The sequence below is a fragment of the Sinocyclocheilus anshuiensis genome, unplaced genomic scaffold (genome assembly GCF_001515605.1).
Source record: "Sinocyclocheilus anshuiensis isolate Anshui unplaced genomic scaffold, SAMN03320099.WGS_v1.1 scaffold178, whole genome shotgun sequence".
Lineage (NCBI taxonomy): Eukaryota > Metazoa > Chordata > Actinopteri > Cypriniformes > Cyprinidae > Sinocyclocheilus > Sinocyclocheilus anshuiensis.
Window position 1 is genome coordinate 417,673 of NW_015546031.1, and position 27,478 is coordinate 445,150.

At 35.3% G+C, this 27,478-nt stretch overlaps 3 protein-coding genes across 5 annotated transcripts in view; 1 reads left to right on the forward strand and 2 right to left on the reverse strand.

Annotated features, from left to right (window-relative positions):
* Positions 1-10,819: 10,819 nt before the first annotated feature.
* On the reverse strand, positions 10,820-15,999 carry LOC107698762 (5-hydroxytryptamine receptor 3A-like). The gene is made up of 10 exons (XM_016499863.1): positions 15,964-15,999; positions 15,771-15,833; positions 15,484-15,617; positions 14,654-14,698; positions 14,393-14,499; positions 13,378-13,547; positions 13,102-13,229; positions 12,118-12,328; positions 11,238-11,387; positions 10,820-11,148 (listed from the first exon to the last, which is right to left on the reverse strand). Exons 2-10 carry the CDS (start codon positions 15,823-15,825, stop codon positions 10,820-10,822), a joined length of 1,329 nt encoding a protein of 442 aa, XP_016355349.1. The 5' UTR covers positions 15,826-15,833; positions 15,964-15,999.
* Positions 16,000-18,093: 2,094 nt separating this feature from the next.
* On the reverse strand, positions 18,094-23,828 carry LOC107698764 (5-hydroxytryptamine receptor 3A-like). The gene is made up of 11 exons (XM_016499864.1): positions 23,742-23,828; positions 23,579-23,641; positions 22,574-22,731; positions 22,422-22,466; positions 21,556-21,662; positions 21,292-21,461; positions 20,846-20,964; positions 20,577-20,702; positions 20,344-20,428; positions 19,706-19,870; positions 18,094-18,422 (listed from the first exon to the last, which is right to left on the reverse strand). The coding sequence occupies exons 2-11, from the start codon at positions 23,631-23,633 to the stop codon at positions 18,094-18,096; spliced, it is 1,359 nt and encodes a 452-aa protein (XP_016355350.1). The 5' UTR covers positions 23,634-23,641; positions 23,742-23,828.
* Positions 23,829-26,544: 2,716 nt separating this feature from the next.
* The window catches only part of LOC107698780 (serine/threonine-protein kinase 19-like), a 3,200-nt gene continuing 2,266 nt past the window's right edge, over positions 26,545-27,478 (forward strand). For all 3 annotated transcript variants that reach the window (XM_016499887.1, XM_016499884.1, XM_016499886.1), the window contains exon 1: positions 26,545-26,899. In XM_016499887.1, the coding sequence (XP_016355373.1) occupies positions 26,809-26,899 (91 nt within the window). In that variant the 5' untranslated portion in view covers positions 26,545-26,808. The remainder of the gene's footprint in view (positions 26,900-27,478) is intronic.

The window sequence follows — 27,478 nt, forward strand, 5'->3', positions numbered from 1 at the left end:
TCTGTGAAAAAAAATTGTGCAGAAAGCCATTGCAACCTACACTGTTGCATTCATTTTAATGCTTTACCGGTGTTTGCAAGTTATGGTGGATGTTATATTTTTTTAACCAAGAGACATTCGTTTTTGAAGAACATCTTAGCTGACCCTCACTACTTTTTCCAAAACAAAAACAACTAGAAGCACCAAAAGACAACAGCATCTTAAACCTTCCTTGAAAACCAGCAATCATTAAGTGGGCCACGTGTTGACATGCTGGTTCTCTGCCATAAGCATGTCACCCTTATTGCCCCTGCGTTCTGTCTGGGTCATGTGACCACACCAAACACGTACAAGATTATTATGAGATGACAACTAAATAAGGCTGTTTTCATCAGAGTGGACACTAGATATAAACCCGTATTGACAATATTACAACTGAGACGAAACAAATAAATATATGCTTTGATAACAGATCTGATAACCAGGATAAGCAACCAATTATTTTTTTTAATTCTACTATTTGACTGGATAACGTATGCACTATGAATAGTTTGGTAAAATATTAATACTTTATCTTAATGATCCTAAATGATTTGACAAGCAGAGTTTTCTTTCTTGTGTTGATGTATTTGGACAAAAAAATTATATACATCTCTGACTTGAGTGGCTGTTACATGAAAAGTCTAAAAAAGATTAAAACTGATGATGAAACATTCTTTAAATTTTAGTCGATTTATATAAATATTAAACACGTATCGGACAATTTCTTAGATGGATTTCTGTACTGGTAAATTTGATGGTGATTCTGGATATAACATCAGCTCTTTTGGTGCCCTTCATGAAAGTGAGCAAACGAATATAAACTACAATAAAATAGACTATAACAACAATTTATTTCACTTAAGTTTCTTATGGTTCTTCTGTGGTGCTAATTATTATTGTACCATTTATTACCATGTAGGATCATTATTTCTGTCAATATTTACATCAGGTGAATTTAAGAACATTTAAGTTTTTGTAATTTTGCATTTTACTTCTGCACACGCTAGAAGTTTCTGTAACACTCTGTAATTTTCTAGTGCTTTATGGAACATTCCAGAACATTGTGGGACTAGTCATAAAAGACAAAAATCGTCCAACATACACTTCTGAAGTTTTGGACGACTCACTTTTGGCATATGTTTATGTTAAACTGTTCTTATACACAAGTAATAACAGATTAACTGGTAGTCCTGTTGTACTTTTTATAACAATTACAATAACTGGGTAATAACTAGGCACTGAACCTACCCCTAAACCTAATATTAATCCATGTAGTTACCTTGTACTACCAGTACTTCCTTGGGTAAGTATACAATACTGTAAAATAAAGTGCAATCAATTAGCTTGGATGAGTTTTCAGCAAATGTGACTGTATTCAGCATGTCAAACATCATAAAGACACATTAAAAATAAAGTCAAACAAAACTTGTACAAATTTGTTTCACAGTGTACTTAAAGCAATTGAATTCAATTTCAGTCCCTAAATTTAAAAATTGAAATTACAATTCAGCATTATGCTTCCAAGCTCAATTCAAATGTAGAAATTAAAGGCATTCTCACTTCAGTTCTGAATGGCTCTCAGCTCTGCTGGATGGAGGTCAAACTAATGTGCTTTATAGATCACCAGCATCACTCATCACCAAAAGAAAACCAAGTGTTTCTTGATATCAACAGCTACTGCTATAACAACTGCTATCGTGGTATCAACACTGTTATCTAATCAGATTTCAATAGCACTTTATTCGGCTTGCACACCATAGCATGCAAAGGCACGATTGCCTTCTATCTATTATATCTGATTTATATCTGTCATATCTGCTTAAATAAGACAATATCTATTATAGTGAAATCTTCCATTGAAAAGCTGATAACTCACGGGACAGACACCAATTAAGCCTTAACGGTTATATGAGACCATAAACCAGGGGTGTCCAAACTCGGTCCTGGAGGTCCAGAAGAGTTTAGCTCCAACCCCAATTAAACACACCTGAACCAGCTAATCAAGCTCTTACTAGGCATACTAGAAACTTAAAGGCAGGTGTGTTGAGGCAAGTTGGAGCTAAACTCTGCAGGACACCGGCCCTCCAGGCCGAGTTTGGGCACCCCTGCCATAAACAGTGACCCTCAAAATTTGGAAAAACTAGACCATGTACTGGTTTTCCACAGTGTCAATAGGTTGATAACACATCAGTGATGGACTGAATTTTCCAACAGTAAAGAAAGAGTGAAGTTCACAGTTTTCCAACAGCTCTGTTATCTTGCAATGACATCAACCTTAGACCCTCTTTCTTGCCCAAATGGTCCAGTCATGTGAAAGAGTCCATTTTATATGTTCAAAAAGTAACATGCTCAATAAAAGCAACCTGCACACCTGTGTTAAAAACAGGTCCCATTTTACACCATACTAAATCACAGGATTTACTCTATAGTGTTAGCATTAAATAAAAGTTTAAGGACAGTACGGGTTATTTAGTGATGACATCCCATTGTTTGGCCCCAAAAATGTTATATTATATTGTAATATATATATCCCTTTTTTGTGTGTGTGTGTTATGTTAGAATCATTATTATACTCATACCTTTTGTTCTTTAATATTTTGAATTGTTTTTAGCTTTATTTTTTGTTTTTCATTTAAATGTTAAGGTTTGAAATTTTGTTGTATGCATTTGTCATTTTTATTTAATTTCTTTATTTTTAAAATGTGTATAGGTAGTATTTATACGGTTTTAGCTTTTAGTTTTGGATCTGTTTTTCGTTGTTTTAATACTACAATTGATTGCTTCTGTTGTCCTCATTTGTAAGTCGCTTTGGATAAAAGCATCTGCTAAATTACTAAATAAAAAAATATATGTATATGCATATGCCTGAACAATAAATACTGAGATGTTTCTCAGATCATCTTTTATGTTCCCTAGTTTATGTTAGGCTGTTATAGCCTAAACATTTATGTGTAATAAATTATATGTTGAATCAAATAACATATTTATTTTTAAACCTACTATTCAATGTTGATACTTTTCTAATTTAACACAATAATAGCTTTAAATTATCTTGTGTGGGTATTTTCAAAGTCAAATTTTGTTTGCAATTAGTTAGATTAAGTAATCGCCACATCACGTAATTAATTAGATCAAAATTTTGAATCGAATGACTATATATATATATATATATATATATATATATATATATATATAGTCCCCTTCACTTGCATTGTATAGGTGCTCACTATCAACATAAAATTTAAAAAACAAAAAGATGACCAAAAAAACAATAATAAATCATCTTCAAAAAGCATTCAAATGTACTGATTGGGTCATTAATCTTAATCAGCTGCTTTGATAGAATTCTCTGCAGTGATGTGATTGCATGTTGATTAATTGTTGTTTTGTAACATGTTTTAATTCCAACAAACATTATGATAATGATTTGTCATTATAGCTCTAAGCAGGCCTAAGTTATCAGATAACGGATGCAAGTAATGAAACCATACTTACAACCCTTCCGTGTCCTGTCAAGCGTAAAAATCACACCTAGGCAGAGCAAAGGCCTTCTTATAGGTGAGTCTCAGACTTTATTAGCCACCTTTGACCCGCGGGTCAGTCAGGATTCTTAGAATACGAGCATTAAATCCTTTCAGCAATCTCTGAATACCTCTTCGGCAAACAGTGACATTCCCAGAAGTGATCTCATTGGGTAGCTCACTTTACTCTTTTACAACACGTGTTGTTTATATGACCTTGAATATACTCCATTTTTCTTCAATCTATAATAATCGACTCTCATTTTTGCAAAAGAATTACTAACTTGCCTCATAAAGGCAATAACCCTTAAAATGCGTCATACTTTCTTTTATCAATGGACAGTACAGATCCACTTTTAATCCTACAGTCTGGACTGGTTTAACAGCTTTACGTTTATTGCTGCTCATCAAAATCTCAAAATTCAGTTGCTTTCGAATTATTACATAATTACCTATGCCTCTGCATTGAGAGTTTATACAATAAGAGAGCACAAAAAAAATCAAATCAACTTATTTTATTCATTTAACACATCATTGACTAACTAGATCATATTTAGCGATTATAGAGCTTGTGAACACCACAGGAGGGTGGGCTCCTCTCAAGGTTTCTCCTTGCCAAAGTTCCCTTGGGTTGAGGACTTAGAGACATTAATTTCTGAAAAGCTGCTTTGAATCAACACGGATTGTGAAAAGCATAAATAAAATAACTTGAGAGCTAATCACTCTTTATTCCAAAATCGTGCAGCCGTTGCTGCCTAGTCTGCAGACTTATCACTCATTAGTGAGTTCAAATAGAATGCACAGGGTTTATAGGAATTACTGTAGATAATTTATATCTGATCATTTTGATATGTTATCACGTTTACAGATCAGACGTGATATGGATTATCTCTAGTCAATCTTAAAGGATTTCTATGGGTGTGTCAAATTTGGATAAGCAAATATGTTTATCTGTAGCGCATCCTTATCTTTGAGTTCAGCCCTTTCAGGGCCTTCAGGTTATCATTATGGTGATGGGCTGCATAAAGTCATTGGTGAGGACACATGGTAAGATGGAGTTGAAATACATTCTTTTATGAGACCGACATGAATTGGTTATGAAACGACCGTGACTTTTTGAAATGTTGGAAGTCTGGGGCATGTTAGTGTGCTATTCATTGACCGTGTGTACTTTGTTAAGCGTTGTGTACACATTGACCAAACGCACTTAATGAATACTAAAATCGTTTGCACAAAGTGTTTATACCAAAACACGTACAGGACAGCGCTATTGCTTGTATGCATTTCCTAGAAGACACACCATGATGGAGAGGGTGCTTCAGTCAGGGTCATTGAGGTCACGGCTGTGACAATTTCAATATACATTTTTCAAATGTAGTAATTTTGATTGCATCATTTTTGGTAGTGATGGAATGCATAGGTGCCAAATGGCTGAGCACCCACGGGAAAAACTTGAGAAATTCTCTATTCACGATCATATTGGCGAAACAGATCTGGCAAACTATCTAGTGCATATTTGTGAGAGCGTCAAAAGTGTTTTTTTGCAGCGTTGAGCAATGTAGCCAATCTCTTGAACGCAATTGCCAATCAGAGGCGTTTAGGTTAGAATCCACTCACCGCTCAAAACACCAGAGATTTTTGTCCATTGCTGAGTTTTGCAAGCTTTGCGATTCCTCTCATTATAACAAAACTTCATGAGATCGTGATGAATTAAGACGAGAGGCACAGCTTTTTAGTGATTATAAAGGGAGTGCATTTTGTGTGCTTTCTAAGCTATATATAATCCATTCAGAATTTGTAAAAACTTGTTTTTCGGCCACATACACGATGCAAAGTTTTAGGAATGACATCAGCATATTTATGTGGGATTCACACTCCAAACAACAATGGACAGGACAAAAATATATGTGAAAATGTATGTGCATTGAGGCTAGAGCACACTCACTAATTTCTGAAGAACCCTCAGTATTTAATTCTGGAACCGGACTTGGATAAAACTGTGTTTGGGCAGTTTTCTTTATCAGTAGCTCATATTTAGCTAGTTTTATGTGGCAGTAGGCTATACTTCAAAGTCTAAAAAATTTGCAGGATATTTGTTAATTTCCTCCTTGAAAGAGACAGATGCGTTTTTTTACAGTGCTGCGCATTATAACCAATCACACACGATTCTGCTGAGCTTATGAATGCAATGGCCAATCAGAGACTTTCAGATGAGTCAACACTGAAACACGGTGTTTTGCTCTCATCAGAAACAACAAAGTGCAGATGTGAGTACGAATGTACGTAAAATATTCATTTCACAGTGTAAACAGCTTCAGTGATTTTAATGGGAGTTTTTGAGAGTGCCTCTGGCTTGACTGAATGAAAATGTTCTTTGCTAATGTAAATGTTCTTTGCTCTCTGTAAAATGAAAGTGTTATAATTAGTAAATTACAATTAAATTCACATTAAATGCAAAGTCAGTCGTAGTAAAAAATATTTTATGGCATGACACCCATATCTGGTACTTAAGTAAAAAGTCGGGTTTTTATGTGTAGTTAATAGATTACACTATTAGTCTATTTTGCCCATCACCATTGATCAAATAGCATAATCTATAAAGGTGCAAAACGCATTTACTTACACATATTTGAGAATCGAGATATTTCCAGATATAGGCTAGTTAACACATTTGGAAATATTTCGAATAAAAATAAAAAAATAAAATAAATAAAACATAAGCTTTTTAAACATTGTTAAATGTTTTTTTTTTAAGTTTTATAATGCTAGGACAAAACATTCTTACAATTTATTAATATTTGATATACATTGTCATAACATTAAAAGAAAACATTCGTAGAATATTAAAAATAAACATTCAAATAATGTTATATTTTGGGTGAAAAAGTTAGCAGAACATTGTAAGAAATGCTTTTGCAACCGTTAAATAACATTATAATCACCGCCCTGTTGGATTCCGTTTGCCGTCGACTGACCCTCGCTAGTTTACCGGATTGCCCTTGCCTTGTCTTCTCCATACCAGTTCGCCATTGTCTGACCCATGCCTGTTTCTGACCACGCCTGTGAATAAAGCTTGCACATGGATCCGCACGTCTCACGTCTTGTCTGCCCCGTTACAGTAATAATGTCTAATTAAAACGTTTTACTGTGAAGTACATTTTAAATCAGTATGTTTCAATCTTCCTTCAGGATTTAAAGATGTACCCTTCTTTTGATGTGTTGACTCACATACTAAAGTACTTTATTTTAATTTTACCTAGTGTGCTGTTTGAAATTACAATTAAAGTTAATATAGTTTAAATGCACTAGATTGAAACTTCATTACAAATGTGTGATTTCAAAGATGCAGCTGAGTCCAACTTATCAAAAGTGGATCAAAAAAGCACTAAGTTCAACTAATTGCATTTAATATAAACTTAAACTACCAAACACTTTAATTTTATTGTAAATAACATACAATTAAGTGTCTGCAAATATTACATTCAGTTTGTACTTAAGTACATTGTTTTTAAAGTAAATTGTTTCTGTAATAAGCACTAAAAATAAAAATATGCTAAAGTATAAGGGGGGCTGCCTGATTATGTGCAGAACTGTGTGAATATCTGCATAAATTAATATCTGTGAATATCTATAAACTTTCTGTTGAATTCTCTAGAAGCAGATTCTGCGTGTGTGGAGCCATTAAACTTTTATTAATGTTGTTGTTTCATCCACATCATTATTATTAGGACTTTTATGCTTTTATTATTTACTTATTTTAATAAAGCCTTGTTTGAAGTTTATTTTTTACTCTGGTTTACACTTCCTGTTTACATCCTTGTCTCGCCGTCTCCTGTTGAACCTCTGAATTTCCAAGAAAGAAATAAGTATTTAAACATCAGTCATACCTAGCTGTTCAATTCAGTCAAAGTTTGGATGAATCCACATTTATGTGCCAACATTGCTGCAATTTCCTCATTTTTATCAGACAAAATGCGTCACCAACCTTTTTTTATGACATTTTGCATATTACACCCATGATGCAACGTGTACAGTCATACAGCCATTAACCTACAGTCATTTAAAAGCATTGTTTCCATTTCACTGTAATTGATTTTTCTTTTTTTTTGTTATTGTTGTTTTCAAAGTATTTAGATTTATTTTCAACATTTTCTTAGTTTGATCAGATTTTTCTTGATATAATACCGCTTATATTTTCCTCTAGTGAAAGGCAATGCAAACAGCCTTAAGACGGTTCTCCCTATTTTGCCTTTTAAATATTACAGGTTATTCCCTGCTCTAATGTATCGACACACATATAAGCTTTTTTTTTTAATCAACACAAAGACTTTTGATTAAAAGGAATATGTATAAAGCATTTATCTTAGATCATAGTTTTTTTTTTTTAAGTCATTTATCAATTAAATTAGTCAATTTTTCATCACAATCCACCATTTTATTTATTTAGAACTGTTTTTGCTTGTAAACAATGCTTAATCTATGCATATTTTTTCTCCTAATTTAAACAAGTGGACCCTTTTCACTGGAGGAAGTGATATTATGGACTATGGACTCATATTTTAACTGAAAACATTTAACAGTTTTAAATTAATAACGTCTTAACGATTGATTTGTTTTGTTCACTTCACATGATGCTAACTGATGGACTGGAGTGGTGTGGATTACTTGTGGATTATTGTGATGTTTTTTATCAGCTGTTTGGACTCTTGATGGCACCCATTCACTGCAGAGGATTCATTGGTGAGCAAGTGATGTAATGCTACATTTCTCCAAATCTGTTCTCATGAAGAAACAAACTCATCTACATCTGGGATGGCCTGAGAATGAGTAAATTTTCAGCAAATTTTCATTATTTGGATAACCTATTCTTTTAAAGGTCATAAAATCTGAGTTCACGTTGCCTATAAAAGAAGTATATTTAAAAAAATATATATATATAATCGAAACTGAATGTGGCATGTCACACCACAGGTCAGCTTTCCAAAAGTATTTGTCAACTACTCATAGTAAACTATTTAGCATCTTAGTAAGTGTCTTTATTGAGAATTTAATTTGAAAGCCATTAGTTCATGCCAAGCAACACTGTCAAGCACACAAATATAATTTTACAGTGAAAAGAAAATAAGAAATAGTTAATATTTTGTTACATCGGTGTTGCACCCGATAACCACTGGGGTACCTCAGGGTTCAGTGCTGGGCCCCTCCTCTTCATACAACATTGCTAAGACCAATCATCTGTTCACAAAGTTTTTCTTATTGCTGCAACGCTAACATCAAACTGTTATACCTCTAGAGTGACAGTCTAGAGAAAATATAAAAATACGACAAAAAAAAATCGAGAAAAAAATGATTACTGAATGTTTAGCTTTGTGATAACACCAACGGAAATTTAAAATGCATTTTGACCAAAAGGAATATATAGGCTTTGAGACAGTGTGTGTTTGTGGGAGTTGTCATGGTGTCATTTTCCTAAAACTAATGGGATTTATCATTTATTGCTCTCTCCAGGAATTATTGCTTTTCTTGACTGACACACACAGTTTTGAGCTTGTACATGTCAGGATACTGCCATCTGGAGTCAGGACCAGGAACCTCTAACAAGACAGAATTCAAAACTTACACCTGAATCTAAATACATTAATAATTTATCACCTACATTAATATGTGCCTATTATTATACATTTCATGTACATTTACATATATTCACTTAGCAGATTCTTGTATCCAATTAAAACAACGTATAAATGAGTTAATATGTTTTAAGAGTCAGGGGCCTCATTTATCAACAGTGTGTAGAAAAGGTTCTATATTTTGTCCTTGTATTTACACACATTCCTACATATAAGTACAAGTTGGTAGATCACACACTTTGCGTGAAACTGTGCTATACTCACTCATTATGCACACATGTGCACACACACTGTTGATAAATGAGGGCCCAGGAATAAGCTAGTAGCTAGAGCAGAGGTGAAATGCAGAAGAGAAATAGAAACATTTTTCTTTTTAAATATGAGTTACATTATAGTAAGTGCGTTTTATGGTTGTGGATATTTTAGGTACTTTTGTCATGTCTTTCCATACAAAAATAACTTTATTCAACTGCTATTAGTTATACTTTTTAAAACAAGCATGTTATTAACCCACACAGAAGCAGATAAATATTGGATGAGTTTATTGACAATTCTTTCAAGGTATCAAGAGTATTGTATCAGACTTGATTCATACTGGCCTCTATTAAACATCATTACCAGAATAATTTATTTTAAATCCCATCACAAAACATCACCCTACACAGGACAGGAAAATGGATGGACTGATCACAAAACAAAACAGATCACAAATACTCATAGTGGATCTGTGGTGATAGGATCCTGGTTTTGGATGTCTGGATTCTGACACTTCAGTCTAGCCTTGGTCAATTGTGGGGATCCTGACATCCTTGCTCCGTACACTTCTGTCAGTTTTGTACTTTGAGTTTTCTGTTTGAGCACATGGCGGATGTAAGTATTGTTCACCATGTGGTTTTCTGTCTTGTCTTGTGTGTTGGTGTGAGCACATGTCTTCTGATGTGTTTGTTTCTGTGTATCATGTGCTCTCTTTCTCTTCCTTGTTACTTTTCTAATTTCCTTCCCTGTTTATTCTCTCTGTGTTCTCTGTACTGTCCTGGGGTGCGTTTCCCAAAATTATCGTTAGCTAACTATGGTCATTAGTTCCAATGGACTCTATTGGTAACGACAAAACTTGCGACCATAGTTGCTTTTTGGGAAACACACCCCTGGTTTGTTGTGGATGTGCTGATAAATATGTAAATTGAAATATGGAATTATATTTTTATTTAAAAAAAATCGAAAAAATAAAACATTTTCACATGAAGACAATTTCACAAATGTGCTTGATCAAATAATCAGGGCAAAAGATAGGTAATGCCAACATGCTGTCCAGGATTTTAAGTAATTTTGGGCTAATTTTAGACTAAATTGAGATTGAGATTGGGCTGTTAGATTCTCTCTTCTCCCCATCCCCCCATGAGAAAAACGTAGAAAGATGAATGTAGGCCTAAGGTGGAGAAGAGAAGTAAGAGGGATGCTAGAAGCACGTCATTGGAAGCTAAGATGCTGTAGACCCCTTGGAACATGATTGACTGGATTAGATTAACTCCTCTCGAATTTACATGAACTTCATATAAAATCAAATTCTGTTTCATGGACATCACATACAGAAATGTTGTAGATCCAAACCACCAATGTGCAAAAAAACAAATCATAATATATTCTTTATTAATCCTCATTAAATGTATCGTTGTTAAAATATTCAGGAAAAACAACATCCAAATAATAATAATAATAATCATCTTTATCCCAGATAATCATCTTTTTGGGTTTGCAAATATCTGTTCTGGTGACAATGACAACAATGATGATGTAAATGATGTCAATGAACAAAAAGAAACAGAAACAGATTTTGTCCAAGCGGTCTACAAAAGCCTCATTACTGTTTGCCACTTGTCCCTTTTGATCCATGTTCTCCAAAAAGTTCACAATTTTTTGGAGGGAAGCCACCTCTGAAGCCAGATCAGTAGACTTTGTTGTTGCAATCACACCAGCATCTGCTAATGGAGACCATATATATGCATTAACACACAACTAAGTCTAAAGCTATTAACTCTTTGTTTGCAGTATTTAGTTTTCCTCTTACCTTCATGCTGGCCCAGGTTGGCATTTTGTGTTTTGATGTTCTTTGAGCGTTTACAAGGCAGAATGCTGTCATCTAATGTCAAACGTGTCAAGACTATCGACACTACCATGCTCAGCACCAGACTGACCAGACAGAAGCAGAAGTGGTAATCTTTGGAGCAAAAACCTTAATTTAGCAAATGCAAACCTTAATGTACTTTAATTTTTATGAATAATAAATAAATTGCCCTTTTTAGGAAATTGTTATGTGACTTCTGGAGCAATGTTCATATTTTGTCACATCTGTGTTGCATCAGCTAACCACTGGTGTACCTCAGGGTTCAGTGCTGGGGCCCCTCCTCTTCTCAATATACAACATCCCCAAGACCTATTATCTGTTCACAAAGTTTTTCTTACTACTGCTATGGTAACAACAGTTCTACCTCAGACTCCAAAGTGAACACACATAGACTTTTATGAAAGAACACTTCCAACTAAACCTGAACAAGACAAAGCATCACCTCACCTATCACTTTCAGGAATTCGTCACAATATAACATTTCAGCTGACTTGTCAATGATTTCTCAAAAACAAATGGAATGTCCAAATGAAATGTGAATAAAACTAAAAGATTAATGCTAGAGATTGAAACACACATACTTCCTACAGTAACCGTAGTTTACATCTGATCCAATAGTGAAATGCAAATGTGACCTGTGAGGGAAAAAATGCTCAGCAGCGTTAGTTTCATACCAACATGCTTTCAGTGCTTTCAGTGAGTTGACCAAGCATTTGCATCGGCAAACTTGCGCAAGTAATTTCTACTGTACTGCATCCCACTATAACTACTGCCCAGAGCTAATGACAGGTGTGTAAGAGACCTGTTGTGTTTTTTCACTTACGGATGAGAGGGCTACAGCTTGTACCACTGGACAGATGATCGTTGAGGATGACTAGGAACATGGTGAAGCTCAGGACCAAGGTGACTTTAAGGTTGTTGCGTTCTCCTCCTTGAACTGGCAGAGCAAAGCTCACCAGGTCAGCCAGCATTATTAATGCACTGGGCAGGATCAGGGTCACAACAGCACTAAACGGATTGATTGATAAAGTTACCTGTAAACAGTTGACAGAAGAAAGAATACGTATCAATTTAATATTTATGTCTTTACTCTACAGATGAATTCCTAACAAGATGTGTATATTGAATTTGGTCCTTTTTAATGAATGGCAGCGTGTAGAAAACTGTCAGATGTACATACATATGTATAATATTTGTTCAAAACTCACATTTTGAATAAGAATAAATTACATTTAAAAGTCCTACATATGTTTAATCATTTGTAATATCAAAGGAAAGATGAAACAGCATTTACAATGCATTTGACTTCCCTAATGTGACACATTTCCAAATGAAACAGAATGATTTGATCTGTATTGATTTAATTGGACTGAGAAATGTTAGGCCATAATATTATTTGACGTATATTATTATATATTTATATACCATCTATGCAGCCTTATATCAACAAATATTCACAGAATATTAACAGAAATATGGTGGAGAAAGTTGTAAATTTAAATGAAACTTCACGTCACAAGGAATCAAATTTCACTTGACATTTGGCCATAGGTCATTAAAAACCGCATGTATTGTTTCTACATGGCAGTAACCGTAAGTAAAACATTAATTCTAATATTTCACATTTTATAACATGTAAAACATGTTAGCCAAACATAACAGTGGGTGTTTATTAAATCACTGATTATGTTCCATTTGAGATGAAAGTACCCTTCTTAAATTCACTTCCATTTTTTAAATCTAAAATTTTGCATTGTGTACAAGTACGAAAACAGAGATCATGTGACATAAGGTCTTTATGTCATACCGAGAGATATGTGTGATTTTGAGACTCTGAATCTTGTGTTATTTCCACATTCTCAGTCAGCCACTCTCCACTCTGCTCACTCCCAGTCATAGTTATGTTATTAGGGTATAATAGTATAAGCCCACAGCCTAGATCAACACAAAAGAAAGAATGTTTATCAGTTTAGCAGTTATTCAAATATCTTTCCAAGTTGTCCCTATAAATCATTTACATTTTGCATGGTTATGAACAAATGATCAGTATTGGTCTACTATTCAGTCAAAAATGTCATCTTACTGCTTTGGCTCCATCCATTGATGGCCACAGCACAATCCCCAATCACAAAGGGGTAGGTGAAAAGGTTGATTTCACAGCTCACTGCTATGAACAAGATAACAGCATGGTCCACATTTCCATTTCTCAACACCAGTACATCACTTTTGTATGGCTGCACGGTTATATCTATTCTGAATGCATGAAAAGAGAGAATATGACGTCACCCAAATTGGTCGACAACCACCAGAGGAAGCCATCCAGTGATGAAAGCTACTTTACAGTGTTTTTCTTCTGCTGTCTAAAGTTTAGATGACTGTGAATTTAAATTATATTCCCCAGAGAAATGAAGTCTAGAGAAGAGCATTTCGCGAAATATTAGACTAGGCTTATATACTCAATATATTTTGCTTTACCTGTTAGTGACGTCTTAATCTTGTAATGTAGGCCTATATTTAAATAAATCTTTTATGAAGCAAGTTATGACAGCCACTGTGTAAATGGTTATATTTCAACAACAAATAGAAATTGTAGCCTATAATTTAGAAGTTAATTTAAAAACTGCATTGAGTGCAATTTACTACGCCAGAGCGCGTACACACCTCACGCATCGGATTACGAGCGCGCGCTCAAGGCAGTTGGACATAGTGCTGTATTAGAGGTAAAAAATTATATAAATACTGTTCGGTTTCTCGCACAAACCGATCGTTTTGTGTTTTAGGACATCAATGTGTCGTCACGAGCCGCAGGGTTTAATTTGGATTTGTCTGTGCATGTTTTTTTACTCTCATAGATTTTGTTACCATTGCCATGCATTATACGACTGATAGACTGCAACGGCTGAACTTAAAAATCATAATTTGTGTTCTACTGAAGAAACAAAGTCACCTACATCTTGGATGCCCTGGGGGTAAGCAGATAAACATAAAATTTTAATTTTTGGGTGAACTATCCCTTTAAGCTGAACCTGTTTTTGCATGTACTAAACAGAACAATTCATGCCATACCACAAAAAAAAATCTCTTGTAAGTTCACTTACGCATTATCCAAAATTAGCCCAGGAGTCCAGATTTTGTCAACTGGCAACATAATTGCTGTAGCATTAGATGTATTTATATCCCACGCTAGTCCAGGATCGTTCCACATCTGTGGAGGAAAATATACTTCAAAAAACACATTCACTGACATTTTGCCCATTGTAAAACTAAATTATTGTGAACATTTGTTAAGAAAGAGTTTATGAGCTTTGAGCCTTATGAGGATTTTTTTTTTTCTCAAAATCAAAAATGTTTCTGCTCACCATGTTTACCTTGACACGGCTGTTCATTTGCATGTTCTTTGTATCCTAAATATGGATGATGACAGAATGGTGACAGAGTTTTGGCAATGTGAAAATTATAACACTGAAAAAAAAAATATATATATATATATACTGTATATATAACATTTACTTTAAATGCATTTAATTGCATAAAAGTATGTACAATCTATACCTTGTCATATGGAACAAAAGTGAGTCAGTAATTCTTGAAACATTTGATATTATAGAATACCATCTACTTACAAATGCTAATTGCTAAGTGTAACACGTTTAAATATAACAGTTGTACACAACATCCTCTTGTTTCATTAAAGACTGCGTTATTAATTGTTTTTCATTTCCATTACATCGATTCAAGCTGAAGTACCACTTTCATGTTTATGAAAGCACAAAAAGTAACTTGCTAAACTTCACTTAAAAATCAGTGACACAGAAAAAAAAATAAAGGTTTGTATTTTCTATTCTGCGTTTTCCTCTGCCACAATAACGTAATGCATCTGGGAGATTTTATGAGCAGTATTTAGTAGTATTTATTCCGTTTTTAGTAGATTTATAGCCTCTTTTTTGATTCATTGTAAATATAGAAAACAATCGGAAGTTGCATTTATTTAAATTAGAACACTAGTTCAAAATATTAAATTGAAATACAAATGTAGAATTCAATCTCAAACTTTTTTTTTTGCTGCATTTACCTGACCACAGACTTTTTCCAGTGTAGTTTAAATGGATAACAGTGACATTTCATATTATCGATTTGTTTTTTCAAGCATGAAACAAAGACAAAAAGAAAAAAAAACTCTGATACTTACAAATGACAGTGTCTCATATTGCACTGAAGTGATTTTTACTGTGACAGAACAGTTATTGCCATGTGGTGCACTTATCAGTTTCTTGGCAATTATATAATTTGCCAGACATCGACTGTCACATGAATCTGCCAAAACTGTTGGACCAGATAAACATGTTAGAAACATTACTTTTAATTAAGGCAAAAATCTAAAAAAACATTTGAGAATCCATAGCACTTATGCACTGATTTCAACTGTAAAAATTACAGTAGAAAGTGCATTCACTTGCAGCTTGAGAAAGTGTTTACCAAACAGATTTGAAAGGATGAGGAACAACAATGAAATCCTGTGTCGAAGAAGCATTTCAGTTCCTATAAACACACACACACAAAAAATCTCTTTCTTATATTCTCTTATAGTCAAAATTCTCTTTTACATGCATCATTTAAGTAGCCATATTCACAGTAGCTTAAGAAACATTTAAAAAACTGATAAACTTACCTTTGCAAGCCAAATGAACGAATGAGCTGTCACCGTTTATGGATTATATGAACAAGCATCACTTGGCTTTTTAAAGGCAATGAGCCTCTGGGGTTATGTACAGTGGGACAAACAAAATAGAGCCAGTACATATTAAATTTACACTTCATTTGCCTCACAGCCAAACAAAACACCAATCTACATGCACAAACAGGTTCACAAAGGAAATATATGCAGAACATTCAGAAGAGTCAATCCACATTCGCAAAGTCTTTCCCCCTGAGGTTTTAGATGTTCCTGATGTTAACAAAAGCAATAATTGTGCACGTAATCTGGACAGCTGGATGGAGAACAATTGTTAGTTTATCCTGGGGGTCAGCTACCTTTTTTTGTTGTTAAATCAATTTTCTTAAAATTGATTTAAACATTTCTAAATCCTAAACATGTGTTTATTGTCAGGTTAAATACCAAATGTCTAGTCTGACACTATTCAAATGTGTGTTTGATCCCTCGAAGTACAGTATTGTACTGCTTCGTACTGTCCTATTCTATTCATAATTTAAGCTTGGAATGACACAACTGGAGAGTAAATCAAGCTTTTCCTGCAAATGTCAGTATTGCCTCGTTTAGTCGTATGTAAATGCAGCGCAGTGGAAGTTACCTCCAGGCTTTCCACCAAACAGAGCAAGTTCATATGAAATTAAAGGCCAGCAAAAGATTCAGAACAGTGTGTGACGTTAATGAAGGGAACAATAGTGCATTTAATTTTGTTGTGATAGCTGCTTGGAGAACAACAGTTAGTCTTCTGTTAGGTTAAACCAAACTGCAAAACATCCTCATTGGAGAGTTGTGTGAATTAGATTGTGCCTGAAGCATGTTCTGTCCAAAGTGTTTGACTGGATACTGCTTATTGACAGTAAGTAAGGTAGCTGCCACTGTAGGATAGGCCAGGGTACAGCTCTTGAACTTCACAAGTCAGTGGAAAAGTTGAAAAGTATATATACCGGTATATCAACTTTATACATTTAAAGTGCCCCTATTATGGATTTTTGAAAATTACCTTTCATGCAGTGTGTAACACAGCTCTAAATGAATGAAAACATCCTGCAAAGTTTTGAATCTGAAAGTGCACTGTGTATAAAGTTATTGTCTCTCAAAAGAAAGAATCGACTCTGAATCACTGAAACGAGTCGTTTTGAAAACGAATCCCAAGCCATTTCATGTTGACGTCAACATGAAACATTAGCATATTGCCCGCCCACTTGTTGGTCTTTTCGGGTTGGTCTGAATGAAAATGCAAATTCATTCTTTGCCACTAGGTGCCGTTTTTGCAGCGGTAAAAATAGCTTAATAGGTTTCCCCGGTAACGCTGTACACAAAGCAGCACTGCGCTCACAAACACTGCTTTATCAGGCATTACAGGCTCATGATGAAATGAAAATAAGACAAATGGGACCAATCACGCAGATTAGCGTCACGCAAAGGAGGGGTTTGGAAAAATGAATCGTTGAGCAAATTGTTTGGGAGTCGTTGAGCAAGTAAGGTAAAAATAAATGCATATTATAAGACAATGAAAGTGTTTTTTGACCTTGCATGCATGACAACCTGTTGTTGGGGACTCCCAAAACCAAAATATGAACCCTTCATTACCCATAATAGGGGCACTTTAAAGACACATAACTGATACAGTTAAACAGTTACCCAATTACTTACCAAGTCTTCTTTTAGCTTCTGTATTTATTTAGAAGTATGTGCACTGATAAATGATCCACAACATGTATTAAGAATGACAAAATTTTCAGTTTCGATTAAAATAACACTTCTATTTGTTGTTATAATTAATGCTACGAAAATACCTTTGAGAATATAGTGGTTTAATACAAATAAAATTGCTTTTCAATCTCAATAGCATGCAGAAAGTTTGCACATTTAATAAGACAGTGAGAATTACAAGTTGAGCTATTTTGTATTTAGTTTTGTATTGATTCCCAAGATTTTGTTGATATTCTTGTAAATATTAATAAATCAGTATTTGATGTCCTGTACATTATTCAGTCATTACTTTGCAAAGTTTGCTACAGATTATATGCACCAATTAGGAAAGAAAAAAAAACAGAGCTGATCTGAGAAACAACAGTGCAGTGAAAGTGACTATTGATATGTGTTTGTGTATGAGTATGAGTCTGAGTCTGAGTATGAGTAGTCATAGTAGGCATCTTCTCGGTGGGATTCATCCCAGAAGTCTAGATTATTAACCTTACAAATGTCTGTTCGGGTGATAGTAATAAGAACTATGGCATAAAGTATGTAGATGATTATAAAAAAGCCAAAGCAGAATTTGTCTAAGAGGTAAGCAAATGCCACTTTACTCTGCACCTCCTTTTCTCCTTCATCCATGGTCTCCAAAAAGTTCACTATTTTCTGGAGTGAAGCCGTCTCTGAAGCCAGATCACCAGACTTTATTGTTCTCACACCTGTATCTGTTGATGCAGACCAAATCATTTATTTTATTGCAATGTTGGTCTAAATAAAACTGAATTGTGTCATTTCTGCACCACTAGCACAACAAATAAATAAATAAATAAATAAAATTAGGGTTTAATTCACCAAACAGTTGCACCACTTTTGTATAATTTGAGCTAAAGAGGCTTGATTGATGAAGGTTTTAATCCTGATTTTACGCATTTTACTGAAACATAATTTTGTCAATCATTTATGTCAATTTTTCTATTTAAGTAGTTGTATATGGATGGCTGATGGATAAAATTAAGTCCTGGCCTTAATTTTTTTTTACAGCAGTACAATGCATTGTGAATGGCATTTAGATGTTAACTTTAGGCCAGGATATGAAAAAGCATATTACTGTTTAAAAACATATATTATAAAATGGATAGTTCCGGTCCTTGATTCTGATTGGTTGAGCCACGTTCAAAGCTGTTGTAAATTACTCTACAACCGTACACCTTTGTTTACTTCTGTGTGTTGCTCGGCAACCACTTTGTTGGAACCACAACTGTTTCTGAGGAACTACATTGTTTGGTGGAAGAATACTGTTTTTATTTATATCATTAAGGCCCGTTCACACCAAGGACGATAACTATAAAGATAAAGATATAGTTCTAAAAATCGTTCTCAATATTAAAGAATAGCAGAGTCCACACCACAACTATAACGATAAAGACAAAGAGAAACTATATAGTTGGAATCACTTTCAAAACGATTTTTCTCCAGCTGATGAACGATAAAAAATTGACAGCCAATCAGAATCCATCCTGCTGTAACAAGCTCAAGAATTTAAAGCGGCAGACGCACGTGCCCTTAGAATAAACAGAGGATAGCGTTCGCTGGTGTGGACGCTAATATCGTTATCTTTATAGTTATCTTTATAGTTATCGTGCTTGGTGTGAACGGGGCTTTACACTTTATTTGCTCTGTTTTATTCTGTGAAACCTTACTACGTATATGGAATAACCGTTTTATAAAAGCAATACCCCCCGTGAAGCTGTGGTTTACAGCTGTTATAAATTCACTGTAAACCACGGCTTCACGGGGCTTATTGCTTTACAATTAACAGCTAAGGGGGTTTTAGGCATTCCGCTTCATGTCGTGCCTAACAACGCCCCTTAGCTGTTATAAATTCACTGTAAACAATGGCTTCTTGGGGCTTTTTGCTGTATTACCTTACACAGCTGCACATTTTTTGTTTGTTTCATACTTGAAGCAAAGGCTATAAAAGCTAATTAACCTGTGTTTCATCTCATACCTTTCTCCTGATCCAGGCCGTCATTTGTTTTGGAGCTGTTTGATGGATGAACTTTGGCGGAGCGTCTGCACACCAAGAAGCTGTCGTCTACAGACAGACGTGTTAGCACTATGGAGGCCAGCATACTCATGACCAAACACACCAGACAGAAACTGAAGTGGTAGTCTTTAGAAGAGAAAACAGAGAAAATGCCATCTACTTATTATTTATTGTGCATGATGCATGATGATGCTAGTGATTTTGACTACTTATTTTCTATATTAAAATCCAGGTTTTTTTTAAGCATGCTGTTAGAAAAGCTAAATGTATGTTGGGAGTATAAACATTTTTTCCTTATACGTACATGGTGCAAATATAGAGGGAAAGAGAGGATCTGAACTCCCCAAAACAGACATTTACTCAAATTTTACATATAGCATACAAACATTTTCATAATATTTCCTCGACTGCCTGAGCGCTTTTCTGTAGGATTTATCATAAGGTTTAATGATATTAGATCCTAATAAAGTCTAATATTAAGACTAAACACTGTCAAAAGTACAGTCAGAATCACTTTACAACAGCACAGTAGAACTGCATACCACCAAGTTTTTCTCAAAATGGAGCAGATTTTTTTCTGTCTCTGTTCTTTCACTTACGGAGGAGGGGGCTACAGTAGCCACCGTTAGGCAGGTGATCGCTGAGGATGAGGAGGAACATGGTGAAGCTCAGGACCAAAGTGACCTCTCTGTTCTTAAACAACAGAGAGAGTACTGTTGATAAAGCGCTAATTGTCGGAGATTTTAATATTCACGTGGCTACAGTAGCCACCGTTAGGCAGGTGATCGCTGAGGATGAGGAGGAACATGGTGAAGCTCAGGACCAAAGTGACCTTAAAAGAGTTGCGCTCTCCTCCTTCGAATGGCAGAGCAAAGCTCACCAGGTCAGCCAGCAGTACCAGTCCACTAGGCAGGATCAGGGTCACAAAAGCACTGAAGGGGTTAATCGACAGAGCGACCTGTTCAAAGATCAAATGTGAGTCATTATTCAGTATATGGTTGTACAATGGACCATTTATCCTATGCTTTGAGGGTTACAAGTAACAAGCTCTCTAAACTCAGTACTCTTGATCAGAAGTTTAGGAGTGGATCATTTATTTACTTGGAGATAAACACGATTTGATTCATCCACAGTTTTGATCACGCTAGTAGTCTGCCACTCTCCTCGACTGCCGCCAACCAAAGTCACATTATCAGCGATCTGGAGTGTGAGCGTGCAAGCTGGATCAAACAAACAAGAGGACATATTCAAGTTATTCAAATATAACTTCCACAGGGCCAATTCACTAAACAGTTGCTGTAATTCACCTTAATCAGGCCATGAGCTATTTAAATGAAGTCATTGTCATTCATTTCAGTGCAAACACGTCTCATTTCCAAGTAAACAAGGCTATCATAGATCGTATTGGCGCAAACTGTGGAAAACAGGCACTATCAGCAGGCACAATTCATTTATAATGTTTGCGTAATATAAGTAGAAATATTCCACTGGTTAAAAACAAATGGTCATGATCTGTTTAACAAATATTCTTGTGAATTCCGTCTTACTTTTCTGGCTCCATCCATTGATGGCCACAGGGCACGACCCAGCCACAAAGGGGTAGTTAAAGAGGTTGATTTGACAGCTCACCGTCGTGAATAAAACAACCGCATGGTTCACAGTACCATCCCGCCTCACCTGTACATCATTAGTGTACGGCTCCATGCTCGTTTCTATTCTGAGTGCAAACAGAGGGAAATTACGGCATCTTAACAACATCAAAATAAATAAAAAATAAGATGCCATAAATCAGCATCAGTCTTGAGACTCACGCGTTGTCCAAAACTATCCGAGGAATCCAGATTTTATCAACTGGCAAAACAATAGTTGGAAATCTAGATTTCTCTTGCATCCATCCAAGATCAGGATCCTTCCATTCCTGCAGGGCAGAAAATAGAAGAAATGCAGTTTCTTCTCGCTATTAACAACCCATTAACTACGGCTTTTGCCTCAATAAACTCTTAATTTGCTGCTTATTAATAGTTAGGTAGTAGTTAAGTTTAGGTATTGGGTAGGATTAGGGATGTAAAATATGGTCATGCAGAATAAATGCTTTATAAGCACTAATAAACACTCAATATGTTAATAATATGCATGGCTATAAGCTGTAAATAGTAAGAATTGGTCCCTATACTAAAGTGTTACAGCTTCTCATTTTGTTTTGCAATATAACAGTTCTTTGAAATTCTGAATATTGCATGGTATTTACATGTAACACTATGACACTAAACTACACTAAACAGAATAGCTGATTTTCCTACATAGCTGTGCTATCATGTCTCATATCTCTACACACTCAAGTTTCAAAAATTGAAATGAAATATTTTTGTTTCCGATTATTTTATTTTATTTTTTACATTTTAAGTAGCTGTGTAATAAGTGGGATAAATGCACAGTCAGTTACTCAATATTATCCTTGTTTATAGAACTGCTGAAAATAAGAAATATCACACTCACAATAATGGCGTTGTACTGGATATCAGCACAGCTTCTGCTGTTCTAAAAATCAGTACAACAGCACTCTAGCTCATGTGATATTAATTTCACACTATAGAATATTTAATAGTATTCAGATAATTGAATGTTTACATGTGACAATTACTGTACCAAACCAAATAATTATATTTTGTCTACTCACCATGTTTACCTTGATACGGCTGTTCATTTGCATGTCCTTTGTATCCTAAAACGGTGGAAAAATTGACATACCGTTGTTATGTGTAAATATATTTGTGTTTGTTTGTTTTTTTTTACATAGAATATAATCAATAAGACAAAAGTGGCACTTACGAAAGACAGTGTCTCATATTGTATTGAAGTGATGTTCACTATGATGGTACAATTATCATTCTGTGGCGCACTGAACAGTTCTTTCGCAACCCGAGTATTTGCCAGACAGCGACGATCACAGGGAGCCTCGGTGGAATTGGAAATACCACCAACAAACACTACAGGACCAAATGAACATGTTATAAACTACATGAAAAAGTCAGTTATGATACAAATTAAAGCTGCAGTCCGTAACTTTTTGTGTTCAAAATGTACAAAATTTATATAATAAGCGAGTACACCATGAATCCATTTTCCAAACCGTGTTTTTGGCTTGTCCTGAATCACTACGGTACACCTATAATAAGTGTTTATATTCGGACTATTTAGACTGGTTCGGGGTAGGTACCGCTGCGGAGTAGCCCAGTACCTGCGTGATTCGCTATAGACATAAACAGAGAGAAGTAGCTCCGGCTACAATGTTCTTCCGCAAGACGCACGCAGTTCTGTTTATTAACCGCTAGAGCGCCAAAAGTTACGGACTGCAGCTTTAAGTACATTTCAAAGGCAATTCTAAAGTAACACCATGAATAGTCACACTTTAGTTTGGGGACCGGTTATCACTACTAACTAACTATTAACTTTAACTTTTGCCTCAATAAACTCCTAATTTGCTGCTTATTAAGAGTTAGTAAGGTAGTCGGATTAAGGGATCTAAAATATGGTAATGCAGAACAAAGCATCAATATGTGCTTTATAAGTAGCTACTAATATATAGCCAATCTGCTAGTAATATGCATGCTATTAGTGAGAGCTGGTTCCTAAAATCAAAGTGTTACCAAAATTTGTATTGAAAAATGTTGCATTTTCACCAGTGGACTCTGACTCCACATTGTATGCATCTATAAAAATCAAGCTCATCCTTTTGGGAAGGCTTGTTTATCTGCATGAAAATAATCATTATAATCACGTAGCATTTCAATTACATGAGAACGTGTATTTACTACAACTGGAGAAATAGTTTACCTTGTGGAGATGAGCAGAGGAGGAGCAACAATGAAATCATGTGTGGAAGAACCATTTCAGTTCCTACAAACAAACAATCAAAAAATGAATAACAATAAGCAATTACACATTCTTTTACATGCATATATCTTTTTTTAAGAATGTAAAACTGATAAAGGTTTACCGTTGCTAGCAAACTCCCAGGTGAGAGAAACTTCAGACTGTTGACTGTTTATAGTTTTTGAGGGAAACAAGGATCATTTGGCTCTTTTAAAGGGTCACAGCTCTTTGAAAACCACATGAATGTCGTTACGCAAGACAAACTAAACAGACCCAGCTCATATCCAAACCCTCTATGTCTATTAAATTTGATCCTATATTTTGTGTAAGCTTGTCTGTTACTAAGACTACAGATGAGATTTTGTGAGATCTCAGCATTCAGTTTATTGTTAAACATCACAACAGAGCACTAATTACTCGCTAGGACATTCAAACAGGAGGCCATTCTATGGTTGACAAAAGCACAGGAGGCCATACATGAAAACAATCACTGCACATTAGCAAACTTTTCCACTAGGGTTTTAATTATGTTTGATGGTGTACAGAGAGACAACAACACTTTAATAAAGGGATGTCCTCACTTTATATAGTCCTAAAGGACAAGGCAGCTCTATCGTATTTTGTTTTCATACCAGCATGCATATTCATTATATTTGTGATGAATTAGAGTTTCACTAATTACAAATAATAAACCCACAATAAGTTTCCTCCAGGTCTCCGGTTTCCCCCACAATCCAAAAACATACAGGACAGGTGAGCTGCAGTTCATATGAGTGTGTGTGTGTGACACTGAAGATTTGGATAATAAACTGTAAATCTGGTGTGTAGTGGTTGAGTGCATGTATGTGTGTGTGTGTGTGTGCGTGCGTGCGTGTGTGTGTGTGAGACACTGAAGATTTTGGATAATAAACTGTAAATCCAGTGTGTAGTGGTTGAGTGAATGTGTGTGTGTATGTTGGCCCTGTGATGAACTGGCCATGCATACGGGGTGTTTCCTGAATCTCTAAGTGGGTGGATCTTTGTGTATTTTTATATTGTAATATTGTATTATTTATAATTATATCAATGTGGGCTTTTGAATGAATGAACAATCCCAATTTTGGTGCCAACAACGAAAATAAAAGATAAATAAAACTGGAATACTCCCTAATTGGTATAACTGAGTCAAATATATTATTGAGAGGACAATATCTGCTTCGTCATGCCTAGAGCTGATCCGTGCTGGTCGCTGAGGAAATACATCAACTTTGCGCTGTGGATCGCCGGATCGGCTTTCACCGTGGACGAAGCAGAGTCCAGCCCGGGGTCATCACATGTGGTTGCCGCAAGCCCGCCAGACGCTCCTTCGTTGAATCCGCCGGTGTTGTGCCGAATTCTGCACCCCTGCCAGATTATGCACTACACCGGCCGCGCCGTTCTCAAGCCTGCTGGCCTCCGCTCACTCACCCGCTGTGTGTTTCGTTGTGAAAGCGAAACTACTTTGTTTGGTCTTCCAAAAGAGGACACGACTAGAAATCAGTGGTTAAGTTGTATTTACAACACTGTTCCAGAACAGTTCAACCCAAATATTAAGATGTGTGCAGCACATTTTATGGAGGACTGTTTCTTGATCCTGGGAGAGTAGACTACAATGCCGGCTGTTCTGACTCACAGACTGTAAGTACGTTTTTTATATTTAAAGGATTTGCCACTGATGATTCAAACGCGAGTTTTGGGCAGTGTAGAGTAGCACTTGTTGTTTGTAATTTCTCCGATCACAAATGCAGACATGGTTTTATGTTTACGCGGCACGATGCAACGCAATGCGTAAAAAGACAGTATAAGTCATTATAATCAGTAATTATGTTCCCACTGGATGCAACAAATGCCTCCTTTACAATGGGTTTTAATGTTTTTGTCTCGTAGCTCCGGCCGGACACGGCATCACAATATGGTAGGGGCGTAACACTTCCGTCACACGCTTGAGGTATTCAGCCAATCACAACACACTGGATAGCTGGCCAATCAGAGCACACCTCGCTTTTCAGACCGATGAGCTTTGTAAAAATCGATGCGTTTCAGAAAGGCGGGGCATAGAGGAGAAACTAAATAATGTACCGTATGTGAAATAATAATAACAAATAATGTACAGTATGTGGAAAATAATGTGTGTTTTAACCTGAAACCGCATAAACACATTTCATTACACCAAATACACAAAATAATCTTATTTTTAGCAACATCATATGACCCCTTTAATATTTTTTAATGCAATGATTACTTAACTGAAAACAATATTTAAATGATACATGCTGATGTTTTAATGTATTATTTACTTGTCATTATTAATAGCATTAGATAACCTTGTTTTTACTTATTTTCAAATAGTTAAATGAAATAATTAAAATGGGTGTTGTGTTCCAATAGTTCTTGCTATGTTATCGCAAATTAATACTGAGAACAACACTGCAGTGTAGTAGTGAAGTGTATGACAGGTCATTCCTGCAGGTGTTGTTTATTATGTTAATCTATCTGTTATGGTAATGTTTTGAACCTCTAAATGTAGACTCTTGCTAATAAAAAGTTATTAATCGTAAAAAAAATAAAGCAGTCTGTTCAGTATTTAGAATATGAATTTATCTGTGACCACAGGACACTGATTTTTGTGAGAGTATGTCAAAAAAGTGCTGGCTCATTTTGCCCCTGGCTGTGAGGACAGGTTTTGTCCCGGGATGGCACCAAGTAGGCCTACACATGTTGTTTTAAACCCCCCTTCTAGGCCTATACAAATAAAACAGAGTTATTAAGATTTTTTATAAGATACCTAGCAATTTCCCAGTGAGATATTGTAGATCTGCGTTTTAGATGACAATAAACGTCCTTCTTCTTGAATGGCGCTTGCGTATTGTTTTAATGCAGACCGCCAGAGAGCAGCCGATGCGTTCAGTTCATCCGGAAAACAACGAAGAAGAAGAGTCGCAGTCAGCTGTTGTTGAACTGTGAACAAACATTTAAACCCAAGAGTTAAAAGAGTAGAACTTATAAAAAAATATATATTTCTGAAAACAAAAACGGTGTTTCTGTGTCACTTCGGCAGGGAAATGTTAAATATATAAACATCTTGCGCTGTTCTCAGCTAGCATACAAGCTAGGTAACTTACATGAGGAAAACAGTTAAATAAAGGAGTGGCAGTGTTTAAAATCAGTAAGAAATGAACAGAAAAAGAGCCCTGATCGCAGACACCTTCTGTTTAACGAAGAGACGCAGATGTGCAGCTGACAGTGTTACCGGAGACAGTCAAGGTAAGACCTTATTTCTGATCTATAATTTAACATTACCCTCATGTTGCGTTTAAAACCTTTTAAAACAGTTGCCTTTAAAACCAAAAAACACACTTGACATTTATTTATGCAGTATAAAGTAGACGTACCATTTAAAAAGTCCTCCTTAAATTAATACTTATGTTGTCTCGAGATTATTATCATAAGATTAATATTTTTGCTAAGATTCATCCAAAACCAGTGAATAAATAATTGATAAATCAGTCATTCTTGAGACGTGGGACAAAACAGGTCCAGCAAGGGTAACTGCTATTAGCTTTAAAAAAATACAAATATTATCCATTTTAAATGTCATGAGGGATTAATAATAGAATGTATTTAACACAATTATCACCTTCAATTTAATTTTCTCATTATTATACCAAATCTGTGTTTCTTAATGTCCTCTCACTACGTCTAAAACAGTGTGTCCACAGAAAAGCGTTCAATCATGCATATGCAATAAAATGGATAAAAAAAAAAAATTTTAATGATGAAAAAGAGCTTGTTTTATCAAAAGCAACACTTAATAATATCTCCTATCAAAGCAAGGTTGTTTTT

Coding starts and splice junctions, on each gene's coding strand:
- LOC107698762 (XM_016499863.1), bottom strand. CDS start 15,825: ATGCTTCTTCGACACAGGATTTCATTGTTGTTCCTCATCCTTTCAAAT. Junction 15,618..15,770: donor CATCCTTTCAAATCTGTTTG/GTAAACACTTTC, acceptor CTGGTCCAACAG/TTTTGGCAGATTCATGTGAC. Junction 11,388..12,117: donor AAGCTGTAGCCCTCTCATCC/GTAAGTGAAAAA, acceptor TTTGCTCCAAAG/ATTACCACTTCTGCTTCTGT.
- LOC107698764 (XM_016499864.1), bottom strand. CDS start 23,633: ATGGTTCTTCCACACATGATTTCATTGTTGCTCCTCCTCTGCTCATCT. Junction 20,703..20,845: donor CAAATCGTGTTTATCTCCAA/GTAAATAAATGA, acceptor ATCTTTGAACAG/GTCGCTCTGTCGATTAACCC. Junction 19,871..20,343: donor CTACTGTAGCCCCCTCCTCC/GTAAGTGAAAGA, acceptor TCTCTTCTAAAG/ACTACCACTTCAGTTTCTGT.